Here is a 25,228-nt window from a genome sequence, read left to right as displayed (position 1 = left end):
ATTCCTAGGTGGTCTACCATCCAGGTATTAACCAGGCCCGACCCTGCTTGGCTTCAGAGATCAGATAGGAGCGGGCTTGTTCAAAGTGGCATGGCTGTAGATTCAGGTGTACAATTTAGCAGTAAGACATATATATATTGCATTGTGAGAATAATTCTGAATTATCAGCCTTTATCCTTTGAAAATATGTACAGTAATCAAATTCTATACCTATTAAAACCTTACAGAAATTAATATCATTATACATTTTTTTCTATTGCTATGAAGTAAATCTGCTTGTTTATATAGACACTAAATCTTGAATTCTTAAAGAATTAGAAACTGTTCTGATTATCAGTTAGTCTTTTTGAAGAAAAAGATAAATTTCTATGGAATCTGAGAAAAATGAAGGAAAGTTAAAGTGCAAAGAAAAAGAAACTAAAATATTTTCTAAATAAATTCCTGACATCATTACATTTTTATTTTTAATATGCGAGTTTTATGAATCTAAACTTTTAAATATAGTTTCACGATCCCAGGAAGGAAATTTTAGTATCGCCATCTGTATTTTTTCATCCTGTTGTCTAGTATTCATTCATTTGATTGAATAAATATTTTCTTGAGTGTTTACTTAAAATATATTTTTTCACAAACAAAAGAACTGAGAGTGAGCCATGAAAGTGTCTAAGGGATAAGGTCTCTAAGTAGAGGCAAAAACAGGTGCCAAGATCCAAGGATGAGCATGTGTCCAAAGGTTCTCAATCACTTCTACCATTAAAAAAGTTACTTAATGAAGTTATTTTTGAACATGAAAATGTTTTAAAACCTTGAGTTATTTTTTTCAAAAGCTTTCAAAATCCCAAATATAATTTGATAGAAAAGTTTCAATAAACAAGAGGAAACTTTAGGGTAAATATCATCTATTCGGGTAACCACCATCCATAAGTTATAGGCTTTTTACTAAAATAATAGTAGGATTTCTAAATAAATCCCTACATGATCACATAACTTTTAAAAATGAAAACTAAAGCAACTGCCACTGCTCCAACTTCCAAAAAGTATAAGAAAGAAAAATGAGTTGGCATCCACTAGTCACCGTATATTGTCAAAGTGGCTTATTTACTGCTAAAATACAAGTTGAGGAATTTTTAAATGTAAGGCCAAGAGACTCAATATTTACCTAAGAGTTATATTTAGATATACTAGTGATATGGTAGCTGTGATAAGTGAAGATATTTTTAGTTGTGGACAAAATAACCAAAAAAAAAAAAAAAATTCACTTTTTCTACCTGCTGTTCTTTGAGAACAAACAAAACTGTTAAAGCACCCATAAGCACTGTTATGATAATATACAGCATATGGCTAGTCTTCCTGTTCATAAAAATCATGATGGACCAAGGTCTTCAAGGAAATGACTGCTTTCCCTACATTATAATTTAAACTGTTCGAGATTCATCATCTCATAAATGAAAATTTAATCATGCTTTGCTTAAAGATACCATTTAAGTCTATATTTTTTTCCCACTTATCCCTACCTTGTGTCTTGAATCTGGTATGTTTTTTCCCACTTATTTCTATCTTGTGCCTTGAATTGGGTCTATTTTTTCCTTCTCTCTTAGAAGGAATTGTTTTTCTATCCCTAAGCATTGAACTGTATTTATAAGTAACAAATAAAAAGCAATAATTAAACTTTACATATTAAACATTTTTTACATATCAACATTTTTTATGGTGCCATAAAAAATGAGGTACACCATAAAAAAATGAGGTTCCTTACCTTTAACTCGTTCTATTATTCTTGGTCTCTGTGGTTTGCATTTAGGAGATGGAGAATTAAATCTGAGATATGGTCCTTTTTTAAGAGTGCTGCGATGGCCCTGATAAACTGGTTTTCCATAAATTTGTAACATATAATCTTCATCTTGTATCACTGTGTTTGCTTTCAAAAAACCCTAAATATAAAAAGTTATTCAACACACCAGCAAAATAGTCATCAAACACTTATCTCATTCTTCAAAAGCCTCCTTTTACCAGCTTAAATGTTCTATTTTAAATGGCTCTTAAATTCTGGACATAGTTTTCAAGCTATAATTTTAAAGTTTTATAGTTTTCAAAAGCAAGAAAATTAAATATAAAAATCATCTACCCCAGAAACATAAAGGTTCTTCTTATACTACTAAGAATAGTTTCGGCATTAAAAAGTATAGTTTAAACACATTTTAAGTATTACATAAATCAAATAAGTCTTTAAATGATTTTCTATATTTCTGATCCCACCATCAATCATAATCTAAATGCCACAGAAAGGTAACATTTTTTGAGCATCTACTATGTGCTAAGTATTGAATTAGATGCTTCTTTAATCTGCCCCAAAATCTCTATTTGGCATTAAGAAAGTTACAGCTTAGTTAGAGCAGCCACAATATTCCATCCATAGCATCTAATAACCATGCCTAACAATCACATTTGTTAAACTAAAAAATATATACAAAATATAAACAAACAAAATATATACATATACACACACAAAGATGAAATACAATTTGAGTATCATGAACTACTAATTTTTGACTAGGTGATCTCCATATATACCTGCCACAACTAAAATACTGTGATTCTTAGTGTAAGATCTCAGAAGGAAAGAATTATACATTTTGTGCAGTGCTTTTCACATTATGGATATCCTAAACCTAAATATCAATAGTTTAAAGACAGTTTACATTTGCACAGTCCTTCTTATTTTTAAAACATTTTCATAGTCACTTCATTATTTTTATCTTAAAAGAAATAATCAGTTATAATGAAACATCTATGCCATAAAACCAAAGCAGGATCTTACTTCTCTTCTCTCTTTCTGTAAGCTTGAAGCAGGCATGTTCCTCATAGGTGGATTTCTAAAATGTTCTTCTTTTTGTTTTTGAGAATGTTTTCTTGGAATTACAGAATTATTTATGGTTTTGTCTTGCTTATTGCTTTTAATATCTTTACCCATATTATGAGTTTTCTTGATTCTTTGATTCTTCTGATCAAATTTCTTTTGTTCATAATCTTTTCTTGCCAGTTCATCCTTAACATAACCAAAATTAAAATTACTTAAGAACTATCCAAGTAGTAATGCTTCCACATCAAAAGCATTAGAATTCATTTTCTTTGTTATAGAAATACAGTTTAGCAGTTTTAAATGCTTTATATATAAATGATATTGGCTTACATATGAATACAAATTCTCTGGAAGAATAAACAAAAAACTGAAAAGATTGGTGTATTCTGGAGTAGAGCAAATCAGAAATAAGAGATGAGGTACAGAGGTAGGAGGGCAAATTTTCATTATAGACCTTTATACATTTTTTGATGTTTGAATCATATGACTAATAACTATTCAAAAACTAAATTAAAAAATATTTCCAAAGGAGTAAACAACTTTGTAATAAAACTCTGAAGTAAATATTTATAAATTAAAGTTGCTTGAAGGTTTAAACAAACATATTTTGTATGGAATCCACAGTAATAGAGTGCCATATATAGCTAGCTGTCTGCAGAGCCACAGCTGATCTCCAAGTCTTTCTACTCTCAGTTCAAATTGTTTCTGGTGCATCATTAGATACTCTAATATAAATTCATTAGATACTCTAATATAACTTCTTAGATACTCTAATATAAATTCTCAGATACTCTAATATAAATTCATTAGATACTCTAATATAAATTCTTCACAACCACATTAGAGACATATATTCTTAAACAATGAAATGTAAAAATATATTTCATTGTTTATTGCTGTGAAAACAGAATGGACACTTCATCTTGCTTTGATTGTGGATAAAAATAGACACATACTTTACAGTCAGGAAAAAAACATTTTGTTCCCCTAGGATAAAAATAATACGTTTATCGTGTCTAGTTCTGTTCCTTCAGATACATAAAATTTTAACAATTTCCTTTAAATTACTGACCCCCTAATAAAAATAACTCTCCTAAATTTTTACAAGGCTAATGTCTGAAGATACACTGTAAATGGGAGAGAGCGTCAGTTTTTCCATCTGGAACTAACTTCTGTAAGCTCAGTGACCTTAGAAATCTTGTGGGATATTTTCCCTTTAAATAATTTCAGCGAGTGTTTTTACTTTAGTAAGCCAATGCTTCTAAATCTGCTGTCTTAAAACATTTTTGTAAGTATATTTTTCTCTTTTTTAAATGCTTTTGCTAAATTTTCTTTCAAATACCCATATTTTACTTATTGTCCAATAATTTTCCAGATAAAAGCCACAGTATAATTTCTGAGATAAAGCACTTATTAAGCAAAATGAAACATCACTAAATAAATATAATGACAGAGTGATATTAAGAATTATAAGTAGAGTATAATTTTGTAACTACTACTTACAAAACAGTGGGGGGGGGGGGACTGTTATAATTTTGTACCTACTAGTTACAAAACAGTCACAGGGATTTAGAGTATAGCATAGGGTATACAGTCAATATTATTGTAATGGCTGTGTGTAGTACCAGATGGGTGATAGGGTACTGAATAAATGAATGAATGAATGAATAAAAAGAATTATGAATAGACTTACACATAAGAAATTTGAGAATAAGTATAATACTCATAAATTGAAAATGTTATTTCCTAAGAATTCACTCAATTCTATTTTTTTTTCAAAGCTACCTGAATTTCTTCAGAAATAGTTTTAATCCACTCATCCACTGTCTTTCTGATCCGAATCTTCTCTGACACCTCTCTACAAAAGAAACAATTTTCTTAAATTAACATTTAACATCCTGAGAACAGAACCAGGATCAGATCTCTCATCTCGTTTTGAATCTACTTGTATCCTTCATCTGAAAAGGAAAAACAAATGTTATTAGTTTCATCGAATGCTTAAAGGATGTCTGAAAAGCACACATAGATCTCAGAAGATTCGTACCAAAGAGAGAAATATAATTAAAGGTAAAATTCGCATCTGTAAAAGTAATAACAGCATGTATATATCCAAATTTCAGCTTCTTAGTAAGTCACATCATAAAGGCAATAACCTTTTCTAAATATTGAAATACACTAAACAAAATGAAGCACTTAGAAAAAAAAAAACCTGTAAAACTAGCAGCTTCATAAATAATCCGAGGATACCAACATCCTATCTTACCTGTTGGTAGATAGAGCATTGATAAACGAATACATGGCAGCTCCATCCTTCGCACGAATAATAGCTTCCAGGTTTTCTTCAAGTACTTTTTTATTGTTTTGTACTCCTCTCAAAATCTTCTCTGCATCTTTCAATATGGATCGTGTGCTGGTTGTTTGAAGTTTAATGTAATTCTGTGGAAGATCAGCAAGTGTCGATATAATCGGAGATTCTTTAGGCTTAAAAGAAAAATAAGGCAAAAATGTTACCATGTAAAACTCGTATTAAGTATTTTAACTCAGACAGGAGCTATTACTATAGTTGGGGCCATATACCATGCCAATACATTATAAGGACTTATTTAAGAGCTATAAAAGAATACTTGGCAATTAAGATTTCTTTCCATTTCGTAGTACTAATAGGAATAGTAGGTGAAATGAGGCTGGGAAGTACACAGTGGTGGTAGGTAGACCAGTGGTCAATAAAAGCCATATCTGCTAAAGAAAGCTAAAACAAATAAGAAAAAGTTGTCTCTAGGTAGGCGTGGCAGACATTGTGAACTAGGTAAACAAGGGCCATCTACAGTTTTCTCTCCCCCTTCTTTTGCCTCTAACAGAAGTTGGAAAGCTAGAGGGGGATGTGGCTCAGTCCTAGCCAAGGAGCAGGAAGGAGAAATCATGAGGGTTTCTGGAAAAGTCTATAAAGAAATCAGACTGGGTTGACATGTCTTTTTTCAGTGCTTTGTCTTAATCATTCTTCTTGATTTCTGTCTTCATAACTTTGTTGTTTACTCATAATTTTTACCTTTACTAATCATCAATTTTAATATCCTCTTTTCACTTTACCTGGAGTATGCCATTTGTTTCTTTCCTCTTTTGGCCAAGATCATAAAGAACATCATCAGACTTCTGCACAGTCACTTTAGCTGTTCCTAGTTCTTCATAGGAAGGAAATCTTTGAGAGAACAGAGTATCAACACTGCAAAAAAAATTTTTTTAATTAAGTTCCCTAAATTGTCATAAGTTCAGAAAACAGATGATTACATAAATCTTTGATATATTCTGAGTTATATGAATTCTAAATAGTATCCTATTAAAATTGTATAATTAAATCAATCATTTATATGATAAAACACTTGTAACAAAAAAATCATAGAAGACAAAATTACACAGACTAGACTAGTTTAGGCATAATGGGGGAAAAAAAAAACAAAAAAAGGTTTTACTTTGAAGAAGCTAACATTCAGAAGCACTTCCAGAATGGTTGAGTAAGAAACTCTAAAAATCTACTACTTCATAAAAACAGAGAACACTAGAAAAAATGGTCAAAAACAGCTTTTTCAGAACTCTGGAAACTTCAAAACCCAAGGAACATAAATCAAGAAAATGGCTGACTCTCAGTAAGAACAGGAAGTTTTTTTAACTTGCCCCAATCCCAGTGCTCTTTCCCTGACTCTGTGATAACCTTGAAAAATAAACAAACAAATAAACAAAAACAAAAAACAGCCTTGCAACCACTACGATGAACAGAACAAATCTGGAAGTCTTCGGAAAGTCCCATTCACAGAGTTTCTCTTTATCTGACTTGACTCAGCGCTAGCTCAGTGAGAAATCCAATCCCCAAGTCATTTTTCAAAAACAATGGCGACTGTTTAACATCTTTGCTGCCTGAGGTGGCCATATCAGTTGAGGCAAACAGGGCTGCCAATAAACTAAAAATTGAGGATGAGATGTTCATGGTGGAGCTTTGAAAAATTCCAATTAACATTGCTGGGGACCTAGAAGGTCATGTGCATGTACAGGCCTATGTACATGCCCAAGAAAGATCTGAGAAGGGCCTAATCTGTCATGTCTGGCTGACCTTGAGGCTCTGTAGAAGTAGGAAATTAAGGTTAAGACAGATTTGTAAACTGCCAGAGCACTGAATCTGTGCCCCAACACACACACACACACACACACACACACACACACACACGCAGTCTCTGGGTAAAGAGAGGGAAATTTAATCATTCAAAGTAGTTAAGGAAATCTCTTTTCAATCTTTAGCAGACTTAGCTAACCAAATACAGACTTGCTGTACATGACAAAGAATATATACTTTACAGAATTACTCCAGAAAAGAGTATCAAGAACAACAAACAAACCCTGGGGCATGATAGGGTGTAGAAGAATCTGATTTCCAGACTTACCACATTATATTATTTAAAATGTCTGTTTTAACAAAAAGTTGAGACACCAAAGAAATAGGAAAGTATAACTCAGACAAAGGAAAAAGCATAGTCAATAGGAATTGTCCTTGAGGAACCCCTAATATTGGAATTATTAGATAAACACTATAAATTAGATATTACTAAAGGAAGTTATGCTAAAAAATTAAAGAAAGTATTAGAATGAAGTCTTATAGAGAATAACAATCAAGATAGAAACTATTTTGAAAAAAGGGACTGAAAGCAAATTCTGAAGTTCAAAAATACAATAACTGAAATGTAAAGTTCACTAAAGGGACTAACCAGAATATTTGAGTTGGCAGAAGAAAAAACGAGTGAACTTAAATATAGGTTAATTGAGATTATCTATTATGAAGAACAGAGAGAAAAAAAAGTGTGAAAAAATTAAGAGTCTCAAAGACCTGTAGGACACCATCAAGCATGCCAACATACAACATAGTTCTAGGAGAGAAAAGAAAGGTCATGTGCACTACTTAACTATACAAGGAAATAAAATAACGGCCAAGTAGAATAAACTCAGAGATCCATACTTAGACACATCATAGTCAAACTGTCAAAAGCTTAAGACAAAGGGAGAGTCTTGAAAGCAGCAAGAGAAAAATGACTCATCATATATAGAGATTCCTCAATAAGATTAACAGTTTACTTCTCATCAGAAATCAGGGAGTCCAGAAAGCAATGTCAAAGTGCTGAAAGAAAAAGAATGTCAACCAAAGATTCCATATCCAGCAAAAACATCCTTCAAAAGTAATCTTAGATTGTTTTAAATTAAAATTTAATTGTAATCCCTAGAGCAATGACTAAGAACTCAAAAAGAAACAAGGGAATTAAAATGAAAACACCTATCTAATACGAAAGAAGGCATTATGGAGGAAAACTGGAATAAAAAAATCTAAGGAATAGAAAAAACAGACATGGAAGACATAAATCTTACTTCATCAATAGTTACAGTAAATATAAACAGATAAAATGTACATCTTCACATGAAGTTATTCAAAATGTGCCTCATTTCATTTTTGTTACCATAGTTTTCATGACATTCAAGATAAATAAAATTATCGTGGCTTAGATTTACTTGATTTAAAAAATTTTTTTTTATTATGTAAAGTTTCAAACATACATGAAAAGAGAAAGAATATTATAATGATTTTCGTATACCCTATTTAACTACGGTAATCATTAACTGATGGTTGTCCTCATTTCATTTATACTTCCAACCCAGTTTCCCCTACCCTTCATTGGATTATTTTTTAAGCAAATCCCAGATGCCATTTAATCAGAAATGAGTAATATGCATTCATTAGAAATTAATAATCTGTATTTTAAGAAAATTAGATATATTAATTTTATAACTACATTAAAGAGGAAAGATGTTAGAAGTAGTAACTAAATCTAAGATAATTTTAAAAAGCAATGTTGTATGTTTATTAAAATTCCTAAAGAAACTTTAGAAATATGAACAAAGCTCTTTTCAATCTATTGTTTATTCAAACCTCTTGTTTTTACCTGTCTCTTCTCTCAGGATTCCATCCTCTTTTTGACCTAGTTAGTGAAGTTTTGTCTGATAATTCACTTATTCTTGTTGAAGAATCTTGTCTATTCAAAATTTGTTCCAATAGTCTTACATGCTCTACAATAAAAGAAATATAGTATCATTTTCAGGTACTAATTAATTTTTTTATATAACATTTCACATGTCTTGGTACTAAATTAGCTTCTTACGATGATGATCTACTCAATTCACTCTACAATGTAATATATACACTTATCAAACAAACCTAAATATTTATAATTCATGAAAATTATGCCAGCAAAAGTTTAGGCCTGAGTTTATTTCCAACACAGAAAAAGGGAATTCGAATGAGAACTATTTTCTTCACACTAACTATTAGTTGAATCTTCCCTTTAGCCTACAACTTTTTTTTTCTGGTGAAGTTGTTTTTTTTTAAGGTTTTATTATTTTTCTGAATTCCTTAAAACTCATTAAATGTGTCCAAAACAAGCTGTGTATATATTTAAATAATACCAAGAATAAAAAACTTATACATTAACATTTTCTCTTTTACTAGAAGAATTGTATTTTATTAGAAAGATTATATTTAAGGGCTTAATTATTTCAGGACACTTATAAAAGTTAATATATGAGCAATTTTTCCAACTGAACACAGTAATAAATGTTAAATTTCTGAGTTTTATTATTGAAATTCATACCTATAAACAATAAGGAAACATGACCTAAATGATCAGTATTTTGTTTTTATTCATTAAAAACAAAATTTGTTCATTAAAGGTTTAAGTAATAACCTGCAGAAGACAGTCAGAATATAGTCATAAGTGTTTTATTTCCAATTCCTTCTATAAAGAATCTAAAGAAGCTTGATTTGTCCAGTAATCATCATTTAAAGAAAAATATTAAAAATAGAGATCTCATATTAGTTACTACAAAGCACATTAGAAAATTATAAGTCATGAGTGAGGAAACCTGTTCCTATGTTGATACAGGTATAATAATAGTGGGTGCTAATAATAATTGCTTTATTACCTGTATGACCTGACATCTCCACATTTTCTTTTTCTTCCACAGGATTTTCCTTCTTTGATATTTTATCATCCTTTGAAACAGGTACAGGAGCAAACCTGCGAGGTGCTGGTGTCTCCAAAGGAGATTTCTGTTTATCAAAATCCATATCTTCAACCTCTCTTAAAGGTTCTTTTAAAGAAAATGAAGAAAAATATCTAACATATTTTATGAAAAAAACTTTAAATTGTAGAGTACTTTCCCCATATTTAAAAAAAAAATTAAACTGTATATACAAATATACAGAAATAACTTCATCCTCACTACAAATCAAAAGAAATACAAACTAGAAGGATTTCACACTTATAACTAATAAGAAAAAAAGCAATATGATATATACAGTGCTATTTAAGCTGTGATGAAAATGGCACAGCCATACACTGCACATGGCAATAAAAACTGGTAAGACCATCTGACACTAAGCATAGAAAGTCCTAAACACTCAACAGACCATCCTTTAGTCACTAAAAATTAATATTATAAAGATAATTATGAAAAACATGGGAAATACTTTGGGTATGCTAGTTTAAAAGTACAAAATTATATTTATGCTACAAATACAAAAAAATGATGTATGCCCAGGAAATAGCATAAAAAAAAATATAAAGTTTAATTTCTTGAATCTTTAATTTACTCTTTTTTTTTTCTTTTATATCTGTTACTATCACTAAAATACACAAAGAAACCAATTCAGTATAGAACCAATAAAACATACACGTCTTTCCTTTAAAACTCAAATTTAAAAAAAAAAAAACAAAACAAAATTATGAGCAAGTAATTCTCCAGAATTGAGTATGAAACAAGTGTCCACTTCTACAGAAAATACATGGCTGGGTCATATTGAAACCTAAGTTCTGGCAGTAGCTCTGACACTAACTCTCAAGCCAGGTGACACTGACCAAATAAGTCATAACCTTTCTGTGCTTCATCTTCCTCCCTTCAACTTAAAAATTGACTCATATTACTTCACGACAGTTTTGTAAGGACCACTCATTTGTTGTAAAACATAAAACACCTTACAACTATAAGGACCCTTTAAAATGTCTATAATACCACAATGTTCTAACAAATCAAATGTTGGGGATATTGTACTACGTGGATCTATATATAATTCAAGAGATAGCCTTTGATTTTCATAAATTCATTATTCAAATATCAATAATTTGGAAACACATTTATTCACTTTAAAATCCAAAGGTTTAATACAAATAAGCTATGTATTCCTCTTTGATTATAAATATTTTTAAAATTCTATTAAGATAATCTTGTATTACTAACTTTCTAAAAATATTTAGAAATAGTTTATAATTGTTTTCAGGTGGTTTCTCTCCTAACAGAATCAAGAAAAACAGTAAATATTCAGTTTGTCAGAGAAATGGAGAATTGATTACAAGCATTTTTGATACTAGATAAGTAAACTTTTCTAAATTTACAAGTGCTTCTGACAATTTATGAACATTATTAATTAAAACCACAAAGTAAGGCATGATCCATAATTTGACTGAATAAGTTTCAAAATAATCTGAAAATTACTTGACCTAAAAAAAGAACTAATTTTATGAAACACTTAATCTTTGACAACCACAAAGAAAATTCACAGCTCACATTTTTAATTCATAGAGAACTACATATTTTTACCTTGTTTGGAACTGAATGTGTTATGTGAAGATAGATTAACACTACCAAGATGAGAATAGTCTGGTTTTACAGAATACTTTTCCACTGCTCTGGAAGGAGCCATAGTAACAGGCTGAAAACTACTAGTCTTGAGTGCAGCGCTCATGAAATGAGTCTAGAAGACATAAAATCATTTTATTAATTTCAAATATCATTTAAAAGAGTTAGATGAAAAAATGCATTGCAGTTTATTAAAGGACTTAAAAACAATGTATTAGATTTAATAAACAATGAAAGCACATACATGACTTGCAACTATCCACTGTAGCAGCGACAGCACTAGAAGGGCATAGTAATACAAAGACCGAGGATTAAGCCTGGCTATGTTGTGTGACCTTGATCATTTTATTTAACCATTCTAAACCTCAGTCTCTTCCTTTCTAATTCAGAGATGGCTCAGGGGCCACTGAAGCAGACTAGATGGCCAGAAGAAAGGGGCCCTAGTCCCTTGACCTCTACTTCAACCAAATAATTTAAAACCAAAATATCTCATCTTTTACATCCTAGATGATTTGGTTTGAAGTAAGGAGTTAAAAACCATTGCTAGTAAGCACTCAAATAATAGCCAGACTTAGTAGCAACAATAACATATGCATTTATATATAAGTGGAAACTATAATGATAAGTTTTCATCATTTATTAAAATATCTGGATTATATAGTATCTTTCCTAATAAAACTGATTTCGAAAGAGATCTTTATGCCAAGGAAAGAAAACCTAAATATATGCATAGTTTTATAGAATTATTACAAATGTGTAGAGATCTCTCTTCATAAAATAGATGGGAAACTCAAGAAATTTAATTTCCTTATGCATTTATTGAACTACTAATATACTTAGTATGTCACTGAAACATCAACTTTCTCTGTAATTATAAGGTTTATAAATAAGACGTTTTTATGAATTAGCAAAGATTCCATTCTTCCAAAATCAGAAAGTCAGTAACGTATGGGTTTATTAATGGAAGGATGGATGAATGGCAGACATGTAGGACAAATAGGACCTTTTCCTTAAGAAATCAATGTCCTTCTCATATATGTCATCTCATTTTCTCCTGGAAAAAAAATATATAATATTTTCTAAGTAAAGAAACCAAAGCTTAGAGTATAGTTATTTGTATACTGGGAATGAACTCGGATAGACTCGTTTCTAGTCTCTCACTGGATAACACACTGCATACTCAATTTTTGTTGTGCATGGAGTACTTACCAAAACTTTACTTTGTATGCCCATAATTATGACAATAAAAATACTATCTTCAGTCACATGAAAGCTCAAGACAAACTCTATTAAGAAGTCTTGAAAATTATAGCATAATAGTATTCACTTTGTGATAATATATTGAGCTATAATAATTTTTATATATTCTTTTGAATGTTATATTTATATTTAAATTTTTAAAGTTTTAATGTTGCATATTAATTAGAAAAAAAAAACAAAGAAAATTAAAAGTAATGAATCCACATATAATGCTGGTCATTTACTCATTCAAAAAAGCATACTGAGTACCACCCCAGGATCTGGAAATTCCACAATAAATAAGAAACTCTACTATCAGCTTCTCATGAGGACAATTCTTTTTTTTTTTTTTTTTTCTTAGCTCAGTGCCTTTTATTCAAAAGACACTAAATGTTCATTCTTTTAAGTAATTAATTGCAGAAGCAATATGTATGCTGGATGGTTCTCATCCACAGTGTGCATCAGAATGATTAGAAAGCTTTTGTTTCCCAGATCTCATCTCAGACCTGCTGTCTCAGAATCTCTGAGAGGTACAGTACGTATATTCTTATAAAGTTTTCCAAGTGATTCTGATGCACATTCCCAGGCTAAGAAACACTGATGTAAACAAATAATTGCAATGTGTGTGCTATAAGCACTTTAAAATGGTATGACTAGAAATACCACAAAAAAACATGACAACTATAAGGAGAGGTCTTCCAGAACTAGTGACATTTGAACTAGAATGTGCAGAGTTCTCCACATAGAAGGGAAGAATGATAAACAAATCATTAAGAACTAAAACTATTATAATCTAATGAACTACTGCAATAATCCATGAATATTAGCTTAAAGATCCAAGTGATAAATGACTATCTGCTGGCTTTGTTACAGATACCTGAATATCTATTTGTTGTTGTTGTAATTTTTCAAGATGTCTAATGTGCTGCTCCATAAACACATTCATTTGCTTTTCATGATCATGACAATGTAGTTTCTCATGTTTATTCTGAATGCTTGTTTGCTGCTCTGTAACACGTTGTAATTGTTTATCAGTCTCCTGTAACTTATTCAGTAATTCTGTAACAGAATTGACTTTTGCTTCCAAATCGCTCTGCACCTAAAAAAATATCAAAGTATCAAAATATGCTCAATTACTAAAAAGGTGATTTAAAACAACTGGTACTGAGAAATGATCAAACGAGATTTTTAAACTCTAAATCTGATGACTTTATGTCTTTATTTTTAGAATCACAGAAATAAAAGGTACAACATAGCTATCCTTAAGATCTTTTCTCTCATAGAAAAAATACCAAATTTGCCACATAAAATTTTTTATAATGCCATAAATAAAATGCTTAAATTAAAAAGAAGTAAACAGCAAAACAAAGTAGCTTTTGATAATTCACTTAATCTCAGGGTGAGTTAGGTCAGCAGCCTGGAGTCTAGTCTTGGCTCTGCCACCTAATAGCTCTGGGACCCATTTACAAACTGAGGGGATTGGCATAGATGATATCTAAGGTCCCCTCTAGCTCTAAAATAAGAATGACCAACTGTTCCATGTGCCCAGGACTGAGGAATCCCTAAGATGAGCTATTTTCAGTGCTAAAATTGGGAAAGTCCTGGGTCCTCTAGCATTATCACAGCAATGAGGGGTTAAGTATTATAACTCCTGGGAGATAATATACAACCCAAACAGGAAAATTCTTTCAAATTGAAAGCAACTAGAAAGTCCCTAGTCTATAGTTGGACATGACCATTTATAGACTCAGTTCCTAATAAATGTTTTCACACTTTACAATGTAGTTATGAATGCGTATCTGGAGAGAAAAGTATACTTTTATTAGTGGAGCCGCTGTTGCAATGGCGGCAGCAGTTGCTGCAGCCACAGTTGTAGCTGAATCGATTCCACTGGGTGAGGTTCTAATCTCCTGGGTAATGGCCTCCTTTTCTGTACCAGCATCCTCTAAAAGATGTACCTTAACTTCTTTAAAAACAGGCATGCTCTGAGCTCTGTAAATAAAAAGGGAATAAAAATTCAGTAAGCTAAATTGAACTGTTTCAAGAAGCACCTATAGTGGTAATCTGCTGAAGATGGGTTTTCTTGATTAAAAAAAAAAAAGTATAACACCCGGTTTTCCTTATCAGCATCTTACCAGTCATTTGATTAATGAACTCTATAAAGGCTCAGGTCACTAAACACTAAAGAAATAAGAAGATAATTCCTTGAAGGTAGTGATATTTCAGAAAAAAGACATGGGCATAAATAATCAAGAAGTATGAAATTTAAAATGTACAGAAAAAACTCTAAGAATTCAAGTACCAAGTTTTACCCCCAAAGGCAGATAACTCCAGAGGGACTGTTAAACTGCTAAGAAAAATGTTTTGAATTGTAGCACATTTAGAGTTAATTAACAATATCACACAGTTCATTAAAATGGGCACCAAACACACTATTAAATAGCCTGAATTAAAAATGAGGCCAGCAGATATATACATATTTGCAATAAGATTTTTAAATACTAAAAAAAAAAAAAAAAAAACTGGTACATCTTGTTTTATATTTGGCCTAAAGACAACAAAATAAATCACTGACAAAACTGAAGAGTCCCCAGTGAAAGAGTCTAAGCAAAATCGGCAGGAACGTGCTCCCTCCTTAGCTGCTGGGCCCCTCCTTGGTTTTTAAAGAAGGCACAGAGCAGCTCTTAAACTTACTCCTCTTTGGTATTTCTTCATTTCTACTAAGAGCATAGTAGTCTCAAACTTTTGAAGTTATCTTGACTTCTTTATCTTCTGCTTATCTTCTCATATTCAACTGAGTCATCAAGTTTTGTCAATTATTTCATCACAATTGCAAGAACAGTGACATAGAATTATAGAAGCAGGGGGAACCAATAGGCTAACTATCCTAATTTCCTAATTTATAGATGAAGAAACTGAAGTCCACAGACATAATGGGATTTACTTAATTAAAGTCACAGAACTAGTAAGCAGCAGTGAGAGTCCAATTCCCAGAGACCTTCCCATGACACCTGGCTTTCTCTCAGAATAGCACTTCTCCCTTTTCACTTCTCCCTGTCCAGTAAAACACTTCATCACCTCTTGCCAACTATTTTCATTCATCCAGTTTTTACTTGCTTAAAAACTTCCCACACATTATCCTCCACCATTCAAAACTCTAAATTGTTGCTTACAGACAACTGAACAGGCTAATTTCTTCTGTTTGGCCTTCTACACTCCATCCTCTAGCCATGCCCTAGTTTTCTATATATACCTTCTATTACTTCACAAAACAACTCTCCAGAGTTACACTCCTCACTGGCTACGCCACACCACTCCCATAGCTGATGCCATGCTTTTTCTTACTCTGTTCTCTCAATCTTCTTCTACCCACTTGCTATATCCTTCTCCTTTAAGATCCAACATCAGCCTCACCCTTTTCGATAAGCTTGTCCTTCTAACACTTCCTCTTCATCTCTCCCTTCATTAACTTCTGTTGCATTTACTGCCTATACCACACAATCAAGGCTTGACAATTAGCCATGCTATGGTTTAAATGTCTGTACAGAACAGTTTAATAATATCCTGAATGTAATGCTGTTTCCTATAACCTCTAATCACTCTTTCCTCCATATAGGTACATATTAGCTCCCCAATTAAGCTCTAAACAACCTGGGTTGGGCACAGGGGCGGGGAACTTTTTATATACCAAACAGCAACTATTAAAGAGTTAAGCACATAACAGTTGCTAAATATATGTATATTTAACTGACTGAGTGGTGTACTAAGAAAATATAATTCAGATATTCCCTATCTTTCAGTATTCCTTTCTGAAGTGGAATGAGTTATACTTCATGAACTCTCATTCTACATTAGCAGGCTAATTGACAAATAAGAGAAATAAAATTATAGGGCTAGATATCAACTTTATAGGCTTTTAAATTTTATTTTTTCCAACTATCAAATTAATAAATCCTCAGTGTAGTAAATGTAAAGAGCTTCTAAGTGTAAAGAATGGGAAAATGCTCATAACTCTCCCATTCAGAATTATTTCCTACTCGTCTTTTCTTAGAACTTTTTCCTTTATTCTTAAATCCTCTGAATCCTCTCTATTCCTTCAAAGATTCTTTCTGAAGAATGCCCTTTTTCTATGAACACTACTACTAACCATGCATTTATACAAGCTAAAAATCTGGGATACATCAATTCCCGTCAATTCTATCTCCAAATTATTTTCCATCTCTGTCTTCTCCTTTCTAACCCAGCATTAATCCCACCTCATTCCCCCACTCCTCAATGTGTTCAGGACAAATCTAACCCATCTCTCAAAGAGATCCTTGAAAAATATATAGCCAATTGGTTTCCTACACTCTAGTCCAGCCCTCTTCCAATCCATTCTTCAATACTGCTAACTGACTAAGCCTTTTAAGAAATACGTATCATGCTTTAAAACTTTTAAATAACTTGCCATTTTTCTTAAAGTCTTAACTCCTTTAAAGGCTAACTCCTAAAAGGCTCCAATCTATTATACCTTTTATTATTATAACTTTAGAACATATTATAATATCAAATAGGGCAAATTCATCATCCATTTTTGTTTTCCCAAAATTAGCTATTCTCAATTGCGTGTGTTCTACATGTATGTATTCTTAATAGTGTGTGTATACACACACACACACACACATATATATGTGTGTATATATATACATATACGTGTGTGTGTGTGTGTGTGTGTGTGTGTGTGTGTGTATATATATATATATATAGAAAGAGAGATTCTCAACTGTATGCCCTTCCAGGTAAATTTTAGAATCACTTTGCCAAATTACATCTACCATTTAAAAAAAAAAAAAAATCAAGTGACATGGACTACAAAGAAATTCATTTTTTGAGACATAATTAGACTGTCTTTTAATTCAACATCAGAGTCATTTTTACACTTCTGATTCCATTATTATTCCCTATGTTCCAATTACCTTCTCAGAGGCCCTTCCTAGTTTTTTTTTTTTTTCTTTTTAATTCTGTTCTTTCATCCTGAAATGGGGAGAGATCTACTGTCAACAGATAAGAAGGGAAGTGTTCAGGTACATCTCACTGTCTACTTGTTTACAAACAACTTCACCCTCTCAGATCTGTGAGTTCTGAGAGGTCTGAGAAATTTCATTTCGGAGAGTTCTGACTTGAAGGCAAGTTGACAAAGTCCCTATTGTGGGTGCAAGCAGCCACTTCTATGGGAGGACAGCTAGATAAAAGTGGTAATCAATTTCTGTCCAACTGAGTCGGATGTAATCTGCAATTTTAGTTCAAGCACAGAATTTAAGAGACTGCACCAGCCCTCATGCTCTTACTTTTGTTTTTTCTTCTATATTTACAACTCCCAGGATATACTACGCCATCCAGATTCCTCTCCTAACCAACATATCACATATTGTTAATTGTAGGCTAGACAAATGCAAAGAGGAAAAACATTATGAGGCCGAACAACCAGTTGTTAAACTCTGGCTGGCTCAGATCACACTCCTGTGGTTTAGAGATAATATTTATTTTTGTTAGTCCAGCATTTCCTAGAGCATAAAATATATACTATGGATAACTAGGTGGAAAAAGAATAAACTCTTTAATAGATGTGCATTTGTTTTAATTATATCATAACAAATACTGATTTTCAATTTACAGAAGTAATATAAAATTTCCTTTTTGAATAAAATGAAAGTTCAAAAGTTAAGTACTACGGCCATGCCTCCCTAAACAAGCCCGATCCCATCTGATACTGGAAGCTAAGCTGGATCAGGCCTGGTTAATACTTGGATTGGAGACCACCTAGGAAGACCAGGTGCTGTAGGCATAAAAAATAAAAAAAAATAAGGGATCGTAAGCTGACAAGCTCCTTGCAATCTGTGAGGTCAACCAAGGGTTGCTTCACCTAAACAAAAGTAAAAATTTTTCCTATTTTCTAAAGGGCTTCGATTATGCTCGGGTTCAGAAATAGAATATATTTAGCCTAAGAATACGTATCACGTATCTCATTCTGTCCCTATAATGATAAAATAAATAAATAAAAATTGCTTCCAGAATTGTGAATATACTCTTTCCTGTTTATGATGGTGCTGTTGTCAAGAATGGTTTTGCATTTCATTGCTATTTAAGATAAAGTTGGGAGGGAACATTAGGGTATAGTAGTAGCCATGGCCTCCTTTCACTCCATTCAGATACTGAGCTTGTCTCTTTCTCAAATCTTGACCAGGAAAAGTCTAAATATCTTTTGACAGTAAAGAACAGGTATTATGTACTTGGAACTACTTGACCACTGCCACAAATAGTACAGTGACAGGATCAAGAGTACAAGCTCTAAAAGCAGACAGCCTGTGTTGGAATTCCAGCCTAGTGACTACTTGCTAAATGACAAAGGGAAAATCAATCTCTCTGTGCTTCAGTTTCCTCATCTATAAAATGGGAGTTCTGTAAAACTGAGATGGTAATGGAATTTATTTCATTGTATTTTGTGAGTATTAAATGAGTCAATGCACATAAAGTATGTAGAACAGTACCTCTTCTACAATAACCCTTAAGTTATTGAGTATTTATATGTGCTCAGCATCATGAAAAATGCTTTATACAGATTTCTATAAAGTACATATTTCACACATTGAAAAGGATTTTTTCCTATGTCCAAAGCGTAAATGAACTGAATTTTAGAGAACCACATAGAAACACAAGAAGTGACCCACCTATTTCCTGTAAGTGAAACTTACTTTTGCTTTAAAGCTGCTCTTAGAGCATCTTTCTGTCCCACGGTGTACTGAGAAATAAAGATGTCATTTGCTGCAAAATCAAGATACAAAACTACACTTCAGATTCCTAAAAAATTATTAAATTTTAATAAGCTACTAAAAAAAAAACCCTTTTAACTAAAAGAATATTTAAGAACTCAGCAATAAGATTTCTCAATTTAAAAAAAAAAAAGGGGGAAAATAAAAAGACGAAAAAAGACAAGGAACAAGTTAAGTGACTAAAATAACAGTCATAATCCAAGACCCTAGGGGGAAAAAGCGTGTTAAAAAACTCGAGGCCAAATTGGAAACATTTGCTCAGACTCTAAAGAAAACCATTTAAAATAAGATAAAACCAACTGCTTTAAAAATGTCATTAAATAAAATTTTCAAAGTACATTTTAATCTATTATCTTACCAAAGACTATCCAAAACTTGAATTCAGAATTTATAAATAGGTTTCTAGTACTAAACCTGTGCAATAGTTGGTAGTAATAAAATTACCTTTACCACAGCACACTTTTTTCTGGATTTTAGAGATTCTATTAACAGCTGAACTTAGAAAGCAAAACTAAATTAAAAATAAAAATAATAAGAAAAAAACTATAAGCCCGTTTAATGAATGTCTAAAAATCAATGAATATCTAAAAATCTAAAATTCCATCCTTTCGAAGGCAATTTTGACACATCACAACACGGGTGAACCATTAAGCATGCTAACTGAAATTAGTCAATCACAAAAAGTCAAATATTGTATAATTCCATTTACATGAGGTATAGTGAAATCCATAGAGACAGAAAGTAGAATGGTAGTTGCCAGGTGTTAGAGGGTGGGGACAAGGGAGAGTTAGTGTTAAGGAGTAGTCCAGAGGTTCGGCTGAGGAAAATGAAAAAGTTCTGGAGAAGGATGGTGGTGATGGCTGCACAACAATGTGAATATATTTAATGCCACAGAACTATAACTTAAAAATGATAAATTTTATATTATGTATATTTTACCACAATAAAAAAGTCAAATTTATCCTTTTACCTTTTTGTCTGTTGCTCTCTTCTGTTTTATCCAAAGGCAACCCTTGCACTGCAACATCTTTAGAAAAATTCTTCAGGATATGAAAGGAAGAAATGAAAAGCTAAATAAACTTTGTGATTTATTATTCATCAAGTATTATTAACTAGCTCTGTAACTACTATGTTCTGAGAGGGCAGGACTGTATGCTTCATATATTTAATTCCCAGCACTCTCACAAGGCTCAGGTACCCTGAAGCTCTCAAGGATTTGTTGAATGAGTGAGCAGTGAGCTTTCAAATGAGTTGATGAGTTAATTAATAAGCAAAAAATCACGATTTGCCACTTTTAGCAGAGCAAATTATGTAACATCTCAGATGCTACAGTTAAATGTGAAAATCTGATTCAGTGAGTCCAATGGAGCACATGAGGATAGCCAAAGCATGGCACAACATCACAAATTAACCACAGCACTCTTTGTCACTAAGCTTATATTATGTGTGATCTCAGAAGGCTTCTCTATACAGGTGACACCTACTGACAAATAGCTTTCTGTACACATTTGTAACCCTAGACTTTATCTCTAAGATTCTAGTCAGTGTTAAGACACCATAACTTTTTAAGTACCAGATTGATTCAACATTGCAATTCCCCAGCCTTAGATACACCTTTTTGGGGGGTCTACTTCAAAAAAGTGAAAAGAGAAAATTATAAAAGGAAACTGATTCAGGCTGCCGACTGATGACAGGTGTCAACTTTCTAAAAATAGCCAGTGAAATTAACAGTACAGTAGAATGCAACTGGAAAATTAATATAAAGAACTACAAATCAGTAAGAAAAAGCACAGCACATAAATATGTAATTCACAAAAGAATAAATATAAATGGCCATATGCTTCACTAATAATAAAAGAAATACAAAATAAAACAATGAGATGCCATGTCAAATGGCAAAGGTGTTCTGTTTAATTTTAATGCTCCATATTGGTAAAGACGGAGAAATAAGTCCACTAATTCCACTTGTGACATTTTTAACAGTTAACACATCATTCTTTATTACACAAAAGGTACTTGTATTACGCACTTTACATATGATAAAAATGAAGCAAAAAGAGGTTAACTTGCCTAAGGTTAAACAGTTGGTTAAGAGTCAAATCCAATGGAGAAAATATATATTAGTATAGTCTTTCTGGAGGCAATTTAGAAATATTTCAAAAAGTATATATATCCTTTGATCTAATAATTTCACATCTAGAAATTAATTCTAAGGAAATGACCCAAGATGTTCACCAGAATGTTCATCACCTGGTTGTTTATATTATCGAAAATTGGAGGAAAAAACCTTAATGTCCAATGACAGAAATATCAACAAATAAACTATGATACATACATACACTGAAATTCTATGAACCCATTAAAAGTTTCTAGAAAAAAAAATGACATGGAAAAATATCCTTAATACTATTTAGTTATAAAACAAAATATAATATTTCATAACATATATATACACAAAGAAAAAAATGTTAACAGTTGTTGATTTTAAGTTGTGGGATTTCTTTTTTCTTTTTGTATTTTTGTACTTTCTACAATGATTTTTAAGTTTTATTTTCCTTCTACACATTTGTAAGGATTAGCCCCAAATAGTCTGAAAAAGGACATCTTCTGATAGTATGGGAAAATAGGTATGAATAGAAGCAGATATAAATGTGAGCATATTAGGCACTAACTCCTTTAGTTTAATGTGGATTGACTTTCTCATTTAAAGTCAATCCACATTATAATTTTAAAACTCACTTATGAAACAAAAATATGATGCAAAGAGATTGCAGTTTGTGTTCATTGTACAATAAGAATGAACTAGGTTTGCTTCGCAGGCATATTTAACATTAGACAAATCTACACAAAATGAGCTGATCCCATATTAAAGGTAATGGAATCCTGCCTGATCATCTTCATGACAAATGTCATCCATTTATCCTCAATTATATATTGTGTATCTATACATCTGGGAAATTATTTAGGTAATAGAATTCAAATAGCATTAATCATTAAATAGGGCCTGATCAAAAAATAAACAACAAAAAAAACAATCCGAAGACAAGGCATTTACTCAGGCACCAAATATAGCACATAATTATACATTTTTACTGTGAGTTTTTGACAAAGTTGACGATAGTTTCAATTTAATTCTTAGTTTACCAATTTTGATTTTCAAAATATTACATTGTGAAACTCTCTTCTTTATAGGTCTGTCAAATTGACAATATGTCGGTATACATTATGATTAGTGGTCAAAGTCTAATTAGACTGCATGACCAAAACATTATATTTCTCATAAATATTTTCAGCATGATAAATAAAAAGCTTAAGATGAGAATTTCACGTTTTTGTCTCTTAAAGACCCCTCAAAAAAAAAAAAAAAAAACCCTCAAAAGACCTCACAGTAGTTTGTATGATGTATAATCAGCTCACTTTTTAAAAAAATTATGTTGTTACTATTCCTTTATTTTAACATAATTCCCTGGTTTAGAATACCTTTTCCTTAGATAATAGGAGAGCTTTTTTTTTCAGTTTCAATATTTCTCTCAGTGGTCATTATCTTAAGCCACAATTGTATGTCAAATATTTCGCTTGGTAAGTAAAATTTAAATAAAAACAAGATCTGCTGCTAATCAATCATAATTTAAGAACACACTACTTGATAATACTGAAGATTTTAACATGAGCATAATTAGGAATCCTTCTGCTTACAGTTTCTGACACAGCGAGATTTTCTAATGGAGGCTGGTGATAATTTCTAGCAGAAAAGTCTGATAAACCTAATAAAACAAAGAAAAGAAATCAATTTTAGTGATTTTCAAATCAGAATCTTACATTTAGAAACTGTACAGGCATGATTCAAGAACTATAAACTCCATATTAATGTAAGACCTAAATTGGAAGATACTTTTCATGCAAAAAAACTTAAGAAAATAAAAGTTTTTACAACTGGCATTTTGGAAAATATGGGTCTGTACCAACAATCAAGTAAAATAAGTATAAAATGTTTTAAAATATATCATTACACTGTTGGCTCTGGACAAACTAGGGTAGACTCATTTGCCACAAATAAAATATGTACACAGTATAAAAGCCTGATTAATAGTAGGCCTATAATTTACTGTACCCAAGAGCTGCATTACAAAAGCATTTTTTGTTTTTGTACATATATTCATTAATTTGATCCTTACATGACCAGTGAATTGGGTAAAAGATATGTTATCTTCTTTTTCACTGAGCTCCAGAAAGGTTATGTGAATTAGAACATGGAAGCCATCAAATGGCAGAAGTTGTGCTTTTCTACTATGCCAAACTGGATAGCACAATCCAAGTAGAAGGTAGAACATTTGGTTAAAAGCCCTAGTAGTGAAAAATAAGCTCATCATACAAGTAAAGTGTTTCTATCACTGATGTGAACAAGAACATTTGCCAACAGGACACAAAAAGAAAACACAATAGGAAATGTTAAATTTCATTCATTTTTTCTATTCCATAGTGTTCCATGTAAGCTGTGCCTGGACATTTTCCCAGGGAATACGGTCAATATTCAAACACCTGTACAAACTAGACATAGCTTACGTTTGTGAATTTAAACATTAAAAATTCTCTAAATTTTGAAACGAAATGGAAATAAAGACCTTTTACAAAAATGAAAACTGGTTTAAAAACTAGAATCACATACCACACAACGTTCCATTCAAGCTAGTTCCTGTTCTAACAGGAAGACGTTTGTTTGCAGATAACGCTGGAGGTACACAGGACAACTCATCTTTCAGCAAAGCCAAATTATCTGCCTGATTTGGAGAAATTACTTCACGAAGCCTCTTCGCTGGTATTTTAACCGTTTTTTTCTTTTTCGGGATAAACTCAGAGCCTTTCATATTACTGCTAACAAGTCCCACAGTTCTGAATTGAGTAACTTCCTTCTGGGTCCATAAAACTTCAGAATAAAATTTTCACCGCTTTGAAGACTAGGAAGGGGGTGGAGTAAGAACCAAGGAAGTCAAGAGTATGATAAAGAAAACGTGAATTCCAAGTGATTTTGAAATATGCAGTCAGCTTTTAAATAAAACACTGTCTAAACAGACTATGCACAAAGCTAGAAATTTTAATTGTAGTATCTAATCCAGCATAGAAACCAGAACACTATTTTCACCCATTAATCTCAGTCTATTAATTCACCATGCCAGTGAATCTGAAAATGGGGATGACAAGAGAATGGACGCGTTAACAATAGTAACCATAGTAACAGAGCATTCCTCCCCCTCCCACCCCCCAACCCGCGAGCTGGCAGTTCAAAACCTAAAATAGATATGGAGGCGGAGTTAAGTTTGTTGAAGACAAGCAGGTAAAACCGAAATGCTATTATTTTTTAAATCACCCACATTAAGAAGCTTAATCGTTTTCTTCGGCCAATGCGTCTTACACACTCCTCCAGATGCAACCATCGAACACCTAAATTCGCCCTCTGAGTCTCCAGAAAACTGGGAAATGCCGCAGGCACTGATATAATCCGACAACAGCTTCAGTTGCCCGCGAGTCAACACCCACTTTCCTTTAAGCCCGCCCTTGAGATAGAACACGCATGCGCGCCAAGAAAATGGTCCAACCA

The 25,228-nt window shown here is 32.1% G+C and overlaps 1 protein-coding gene across 4 annotated transcripts in view; it reads right to left on the bottom strand.

Moving 5' to 3' along the window:
• The window catches only part of KIAA0586 (KIAA0586 ortholog), an 84,106-nt gene extending 58,903 nt beyond the window's left edge, over positions 1–25,203 (bottom strand). The window contains exons 1-15 of one of the 4 annotated variants that reach the window (XM_016128985.2): positions 25,002–25,203; positions 24,299–24,587; positions 23,329–23,396; positions 20,603–20,672; positions 19,555–19,624; positions 14,641–14,815; positions 13,701–13,922; positions 11,546–11,699; positions 9,872–10,039; positions 8,836–8,959; positions 5,948–6,080; positions 5,124–5,341; positions 4,646–4,718; positions 2,819–3,046; positions 1,757–1,931 (exon numbers count right to left, since the gene is read on the bottom strand). In XM_016128985.2, the coding sequence (XP_015984471.2) occupies positions 1,757–1,931; positions 2,819–3,046; positions 4,646–4,718; positions 5,124–5,341; positions 5,948–6,080; positions 8,836–8,959; positions 9,872–10,039; positions 11,546–11,699; positions 13,701–13,922; positions 14,641–14,815; positions 19,555–19,624; positions 20,603–20,672; positions 23,329–23,396; positions 24,299–24,497 (2,077 nt within the window). In that variant the 5' untranslated portion in view covers positions 24,498–24,587; positions 25,002–25,203. The remainder of the gene's footprint in view (positions 1–1,756; positions 1,932–2,818; positions 3,047–4,645; positions 4,719–5,123; positions 5,342–5,947; positions 6,081–8,835; positions 8,960–9,871; positions 10,040–11,545; positions 11,700–13,700; positions 13,923–14,640; positions 14,816–19,554; positions 19,625–20,602; positions 20,673–23,328; positions 23,397–24,298; positions 24,588–25,001) is intronic. The other 3 variants (XM_036238557.1, XM_016128988.2, XM_016128989.2) reach the window with 3 other exon arrangements.
• Between the last annotated feature and the right edge of the window lie 25 nt (positions 25,204–25,228).

The sequence above is a fragment of the Rousettus aegyptiacus genome, unplaced genomic scaffold, assembly GCF_014176215.1.
Source record: "Rousettus aegyptiacus isolate mRouAeg1 unplaced genomic scaffold, mRouAeg1.p scaffold_m13_p_3, whole genome shotgun sequence".
Taxonomy (NCBI): Eukaryota; Metazoa; Chordata; class Mammalia; order Chiroptera; family Pteropodidae; genus Rousettus; species Rousettus aegyptiacus.
This window is presented reverse-complemented; position numbering and strand designations above follow the sequence as displayed.